The sequence below is a fragment of the Echinops telfairi genome, unplaced genomic scaffold (genome assembly GCF_000313985.2).
Source record: "Echinops telfairi isolate 266 unplaced genomic scaffold, ASM31398v2 ScPeMD7_443;HRSCAF=831, whole genome shotgun sequence".
Classification (NCBI taxonomy): domain Eukaryota; kingdom Metazoa; phylum Chordata; class Mammalia; order Afrosoricida; family Tenrecidae; genus Echinops; species Echinops telfairi.
In genome coordinates this window covers 84611877-84619108 of record NW_022104341.1, presented here as the reverse complement: position 1 = coordinate 84619108, position 7232 = coordinate 84611877, and the positions used below count along the sequence as shown (strand labels likewise).

At 53.6% G+C, this 7232-nt stretch overlaps 1 protein-coding gene across 4 annotated transcripts in view; it reads left to right on the top strand.

Annotated features, from left to right (window-relative positions):
• ST3GAL3 (ST3 beta-galactoside alpha-2,3-sialyltransferase 3) overlaps window positions 1-7232 on the top strand; it is a 266714-nt gene that overhangs the window by 145119 nt on the left and 114363 nt on the right. For all 4 annotated transcript variants that reach the window (XM_004699493.4, XM_045291846.1, XM_045291844.1 and 1 more), the window contains one exon: window positions 5365-5407. In XM_004699493.4, the coding sequence (XP_004699550.1) occupies window positions 5365-5407 (43 nt within the window). The remainder of the gene's footprint in view (window positions 1-5364; window positions 5408-7232) is intronic.

Here is a 7232-nt window from a genome sequence, read left to right as displayed (position 1 = left end):
GTTCTGCTCTGTCCGCAGGGTCTCCCTGAGTAAGGATCAGCTCGGTGCCAGGAGGGTTGTTGGCCTCCTACCTGTTCCACCCCTCAGAGGAGCCCTGGAGGCCGAGGCTAAGTGTGCTCAGCTGCTCACCCACCAGTCAGTAGTGCAAATACACCAGTCACTCTGAGGGAGCAAGATGGGGCAATCCCCGCAAGATTTACAGACTTCAAAACCCTGTGGGGCAGACGGGTCACCGCTGTCGTGCACAGTGAGTCAGAATCAACTGGACAGCATCTTAGCTCTCCATCCATCCCAGTGGCGGTCACTCACTGCCCCTCCCTCCCCTGGGGAGGCTTCATCCCCGCTGGGGTCGGCCAGGAGAAGGGTGGCCCTGCTTCCGGTGGGGCTGAAGATACTGGGGACTTTAGCTGTCAGTTTTCAAAGACTGTTATGACTGTCTCCATCGTTGGCAGCCCAGAACGTGCCGCCTTTGTTTTCAGACCATTTAAAGAGGTCTTTTTTTGCCCAATGCAGTATGCCTTTCCATTTCTCAAGTGCCGCTGCCACGAGCATTGATTGTAGAGCTGAGAAAATGGAAATTCTGGGCAGGCTTGATGTTGTTTTCATTTGTCGTGATGCTGCTTATTGGCGCAGGTGTGGGGTTTTTGTTTTCCTGCTGTTGAGGGTTAGCCCACACTTCAAGTGGTGCTTCGGTACTGAAAGCTTGCAGCAAGCAAAGGTGCCGCCTGCTTCACAACAGGTGCTCAGGAGCCTTCCTCCAGGCCTCCAGCTGTGCAGTCTGGCTTCTTGGATTATTTGCTCAGCATGCAGATTGCATACATTTGGGGGCAGGTGTAATCCTGACCCGGACCTGTCCTAATTGTCAACCACAGCGGCCCCTCGTTCTGTCAGAATGCCTGCGTCTTGATCCCTGTACCTGTGCCTCACAGAGGATTCTGGGATTGCTGTTCTCCGTCCTGCTATCCCGAATCTGTTAGGATCCTTTGCATAGTCAATAACACAGGTAAGCGTTTCTCGAGTGTTCTCTACTTTTAGCTAAGTCCCACCCTCTATCCCTGTTTGCACATCCTCTTCTAAATCTGGCCTGCGTTTCTGACAGCTCCCTGTCAGTGGTGCAGTGGTGGTATGTTTGTTTGTTTCAAATGTCTTCAGCAAAGTTTTACTTGACTGTGGTATTAGTGCTCTTGTTCCATCATTTCTGCGTTCTGTTGGCTCGAATGGGCACAAAGGTAGGGCCTTTGATTTATTTGATCAGCCCATTCTTTCCTCTGGCAAGTGCCCCTTCTAAAGAGGTCGGCCCCATGGGGCTCATGATCCCTTTACAGCCCCTCTACTTGATCTCTGGCATTAGAATAAGATTAGAAAGCTAGGCCAAACCTGGCCCCGCCAGAAGTGTTGCTGTTAGGAGCAGAGTCTGAGACAAAGCTGGAGACGTGCCTGCTAGCTGCTGGGAGCCCTGCTTTCTACCACGCTGGCTAGGGGAGAGCAGGGCGACAGAGGCCTGCTGGAGCTCCAGGTCTCTCCCTGGTGCCTGGCGTCCTCTGTGCTCTCTGCCGGATGCAAACCACTAACTCACTTAATTTGCCTAAGTTAGTGCCACCCAGTGTATTCAGCCTTGGGGCAACCCCGCAGCGCACTCACAGACGCCTGCCCTTTGTGTTGTCTCTCACTGCCCGTTAAAACGGTTCCATGAGGAAAGTTCACTGAATTTGTCCGGTACTGCCGCCGGATTAAAAATCCCCTAGTCTCACCGAGTCACTGACTCAGACAGGAAAATTGCCCCATCTTGTGCAACAGCATCGCTTTCCAATCACTCAAGGTTGCAGTTACCCACCCACAAACCTCTTTCCTGGATCCTGCTCCTGTTTCTCCCTCACCCCTCTCCCGGCTGCGCCGCCCTCCCCGGGCTTGGTGAGGGGGGGAGAGAAAGGCACCAGACGGGCCCTTCATGCTCTGAATCTGGCAGGTGTTACTTTAAAGCGGACTTTGGAGGGGGCCGGGTGGGCGCTGGAGACCCCTCTTCATATTAGGGACCTTTCATTGTGCACACCCCTTAATGCAAGTCATGCTCACACCTCAGCCCTTCCCGAGCGCTCCTGGGAACTGGATGCCTTCCTGCCCAGGACCGGCCCCCGCCCCGCCAACTCATGCCAGCTGCCTCTACTGCCACACCAACGCAGAGTGCAGACCAGCCCCGGGCAGCGCCCTCCTGCAGCCAGCCTGCCCCTTAGGAGGAGTCAGGCACCAGTCAGTCCACTTAGTCCCCATTTTTAAGGGTCACCTACGGACCCACACTGCCCATTCTGCCCCTTGAGCAGCTGGGGGTGGAGCAAGGCTCTCCTCACCAGCTTCATCTCGAGCAGCGATTGAGAGTCGACTTGGGGAGGGCTGTGACAATGATAGCAAGTGTTCAGACGCGCCCCTCCTTGTTTAGGGCCCCACGTTGCTGTCTGAAATGGGATCGCCTTCGAAGCTTAGCCGAAGCTGTCCTCTCTAGCAGAGGCTCCCAGACCCATTTGGCCTACCACCCCTTTTACGAAACATCAGCTATTCAACGCTCCCCTGGTAATTAAACACGTTTGTAGCCCGTAATCTCGGACAAAGCCTAGGTATCACGTGCTTCTGCAGCCCCCGCCCCCGATCCTTCCTGTGCCCCTCAGAGGGGGTAGGGCCCACTTTGGGAATCACTGCTTCAGAGCATCCTGTTGGGCTAACAGGATTTGAATTTCTGATCCGTATGGCCAAAGAACGTTGACGTAACAGTCAGCAAACGTTTGCTGGGCATCTACCGAATGCGGTTACAAAGGAGCAGCGCCCCAGCCCTGCTGAGCCCTCAGTCGAGGACAGAGTTGGCAGGTGCTTGGCCTCCGCCTGTGGGATCCTTTTGATTTATCCTCGCAACCTTCCCATTGTCCTCACAGCCACTGCCAACACGTGCCAAGTCGGGATTTCCGGATGCCCGAATTGCCGAAAACCAGCAGCTCCGGCCGTGGTAGGGCAGCCTGTCTGCCAGGCAGCGTTGGCTGGCACCAGCCGGGGCCGCCCTGCGAGAAGGACTGCTGTCTCCAGATGTCGGTGCCACTGAAGCCAGGCACCAGTTGGCATCTATCACCGCGGCCTCTCTTGGCTGCTTTTCCTTAGACAACACAGCGAAGCATCGTGGTGCGCCCGCCCCGCCCGCCCACGAACGAAAGGCCAGGGGATGGTGCCCTCCAAATGCACCACGCTCTGCTGGGCTTCCCAGGCAGCGGCCGAGGTGTGAGTTTAGGTGCTGTCGGAATCAACCACAGGTCTCATTATGACCGCGAAGCGGTTACTCGGTGGGCAGCGGCTAACCACAAGGTTGGCAGTTCGAAACCACTGCAAAGAGGAGGCTTTGCACACTCATCCAGAGTTACAGGCCCACAGGGGCAGATCCGCCCTGCCGACCAGGCCACTGTGAGTCGGTGGGGAAAAGCCAAATAAAAGCAGGCATTTCCCCGGGTTTGTTGTCAGTGCAGTAAAAGTAAGTGGCATGAGCTGCTGTGTTAGAGCTTCTCCCTCACCCCCTCCCTCACTGGGTGACCCTCTGACCTGTGGCCTTCAGTAAGGGGGCAACCCTCCTTTCTCTCTGAAAGGAATCGGCCTATTTACTGGTGGGCTCCTCTGCCGCCCTTCCAGAGGAGCCGGGACTGAGAGGGCAGGTTGAGGTTTTCTTTTTCTCAGAGAGGTAAAATCGAATGGTTGGAGGAATGTTCCAAATTGTGCTCTGAGCTGTTTGTTTTGTTTTCCTTCTTGACAAAGTCAGGGAAGCCTCTCCCCTGCTTGCCTGAGTTGGAGCAACCCCAGAACTACTCTGGGGAAAAGCTTTCCCTGCCCAAGGGTAAGGGAGCCAGCCTTCTGTGGAGTCTGCTTCCCTGGCGATCTTTGGTTTCAATGGACGCAAAGGAGAGGAGGCCGCATCGCACCTCAGCTGGTGTGAAAGTGCAGGAGTCTATCCTTAATTGGCCGTGCCAGACTGGCATGCTGGACTCCTGGGCCTTGGCCAGTCATTGCTTGTTAAGGGCTGGGTCCCTTCAAGCTTTGCTGCCTGGCCTTTTTCCATCCAGCCTTCTGGTCTCATTATTCTGTTTTCTCCTCAACGGAAGGCAGGCTAGTTAAGAACTGTGGTCACAGACCACCGTATTTGGGCACACCCACCACAGGCGTGCGCACACTCCCATGCACATGTACACACGCGTACATACACCGTGCAGTTCAGAACGGAGCTGTAAGAAACACTCTTTGGAAACCTGCTATCATTGTTTCTTCATATAAATACTTTTGAGGATGGAGAGGACATTTCCCTGCAGTCCTAGGCCCAGAAATAGCTGTGATTCCTCTGGTTTGTCCCGGGGACTCCGTGAACCATGACGTCCATGCTTTGTATTAGGCTTAGCTTTGAGAAATCTTGGAGGCAGATCTGTAATCCTCCTCCATCAAGCACACAGGACCTTAGGACATCCGTGTTTGCCCTTCTCCTTACTCCAGCTGCATTTTATTACTTTTCTCCATTTCTTCCCTTTTGGCCCCGATTCCTTCTTTATACACTCTTGAGAAGGAGGCAACGTATAAGGAGCTGAAATAAACGAAAATGCTCATGAGTTGCTGGAAAAAAATCAAGGAGCCTCACTGGTGTGGTGGGCTACATATTGGGCTGTTAACTTCAAGGTCAGCAGTTCGAGTCCACCGGCAGCTCCTCGGGAGCAAGATGAGACTGGCTGATCCATAATGATTTACAGCCAAAGAAATCCTATATAATCCTTAGCAGTTTGTTTTTGTTTTTAGTTTGATGTTATATTTCTGATTCTTTCGGTAATCAGATCTGTAAGTTCTGCGTGGTTTCCATGAGGAGAACCATTGAAGTGTTTGGGTCCCACATCTTCTCCCCCTCAATTAGCAGTGCTGATGTTTGTGCCAGAGCTTGAGAGAAGCGGTTTGCTCTGGCCCTCTTATTTCTCCAGGGACCCCATGTTTTGGGGTTCCCTGAGACTCAGCTTTAAGGGAGCCTGTTAATGCAGAAAAGCACTGACATACCTCTGAGTCAGAATCAACTCGAAGGCAGTGGGTTTGGGGTTTTTGTTTTTGTTTTGCTTCTGTGTAGGACGGGAAGGCCGAGGAAACACCTGCTTTGCTGGTGGACCGGATCCTCCCCGTAGTAGGTGTTCAACGAGCGTTCTGTGGCTTGTGTCTGGTTGTGGCTCACGCCTGTGCTTATTAGCTCTCTGGAGGGATGGGCTGTGCCCTCCCTGGGCTGGCTGTGTCCCGGGTCCAGGTCTGGGGAGTGCAGTCTGCTGGGGCAGCGGGGGCTTGACTTCACTGACAGCTTCCGCTTTTCTTTTTCAGAGTATGACCGCCTGGGCTTCCTCCTGAAGCTGGACTCGAAACTGTAAGTAGAGCGAGCCAGCGTCTTGACTCTGTGGGAGAGCAGTCTGATGTGTGAGAGCCGAGGGCTGGCTTTGAGGGTCAGCTCTCACGGCCCCTGTGGTGGTGGGCGATCCCTGGGGCCTCGGATCTCAGTCGGTTAGCAGAACCTTTGCACCTGTGACAGCGTGCAGGCCCTGGAGAAGAAGGCATATTCGTACAAACTTTCAGCCATAGATATGTTTGAGACGGGCAGCTCATTACTGGAGGGCCACTGCCAGGAGTGTAAGGGACAGCGAGGTCCCTGGAAAGGCTTCTGGCATCAGCCTGGCCTCTTGAAGATGCTCTGCAGCCTGGCAGGCAAAGCCTTTCCAGACGGAGCCTCTGCCTTCCTCTCCCGCCCCAGCTCCTGCCACTCTCCCCCGGCGAAATCCTCCTGTTCCAGAACCTTTGCACGAGCTACGTTCTGGGCCTGAAATTCCCTTTCCTTGCTGATTCACCTGGAAAACTCACAACTGGAGTTTTAAGGCCAAACTCACTGAATACTTCCTCCCCACACAAAGTAAATTATCTCATTTTCTAGGCTTCTTTACATTTCCTGCTGTCTCCAGTTATATCATTATACTGTCATTAGCTGCAGAGTAAGTATTAATTTATTAAGAACACAGGCATGGATCAAGGCAAAACTTGGTCCAAATCTCAAATTGCCTTTTACTCTCTTTTCGATTTTGAATAGGCTATGCAACTGCTCTGAGCCTCACAGGGTTTACTGGTAAGGATTTGATTGGAAGGATTAATTAATTAATTGGGAGGTTTCAAAGGTGGCTGATCCTTCTAAGATTTGTGCCCTGTTCTGCCTTGGTTAGTTTCTTTAACATCTAGATCAGCGGTTCTCAACCTGTGGGTTGGACCCCTTTGGGGGTCGCCTGATTCATAACGGTAGCAAAATGACAGTGATGAAGTAGCAACAAAAATAACAGTTATGGTTGGGGGGTCACCACCACATGAGGACCTGTATGAGAGGGTCGCGCACGGCATGAGGAAGGTGGAGAACCGCTGCCGTAGGTAAAGCTCACCCTCCGCCAGTGGGTAGATTCCCACTCTTCGCAGCCCTGAGGGCACAGGGGAACTGCCCCTCTGGGTTTCCAAGACTGTGGACTGTCCTAGGGGCAGAAAGCCTCATCTTTCTGCTGTGGAGGGGCTGCAAACTGCTGACCTTGTGTTGGCAGCCTACTCTGCCACTAGGACTCTTAATACCTAGAATACGCTAACAGATGCTAGTTGGATGCTCAGCAAACACAGAATTCATGGGTGGGTGGGTGACTTTGCACTTCCCCATCCAACTCAGATCTCAGTCCATTCTGTGTGTGTGTGCTCTGTGCGGGGCCTTTCAAATGGCTGACCTCAGTAAATGCTCGCCAAGTTACCTGGCTGCTTCTCGATGGCTCCTCTGCGCCGTTAGTCATCCTAGTACACTTGTGCCCCTGCCCTGTGCCAACCAGCTAGCGTGGGAGATAAGGATTGTGGCTTCCTTTTCCTTGATGCCAGCGGAAAGCAGCTTCTGGTGGGTGGTGGTCTTCCCTGCAGACACGACATCAAGCACAGTGCTCTTGGACTTGCCCCCTGACTTGTCTGGCCAGTTGTTGACTCCCACCTGTGATAGCCGCCAGGAGCGAGTGTGGCTCCCGGCGAGGGCTGGAGGCTGGGCTCTCTTCCAAGGCAGACTGCCACCTCTTTCGTCCAAGGAGCATCTGCTAGGTTCCACCGGGGGATCTTTCAGGTAGCCGTTGAGCACTTTAACCACTTTGCCACTAGCATTCCTTATTGTCTAGCACATGCCCCCCTCCACC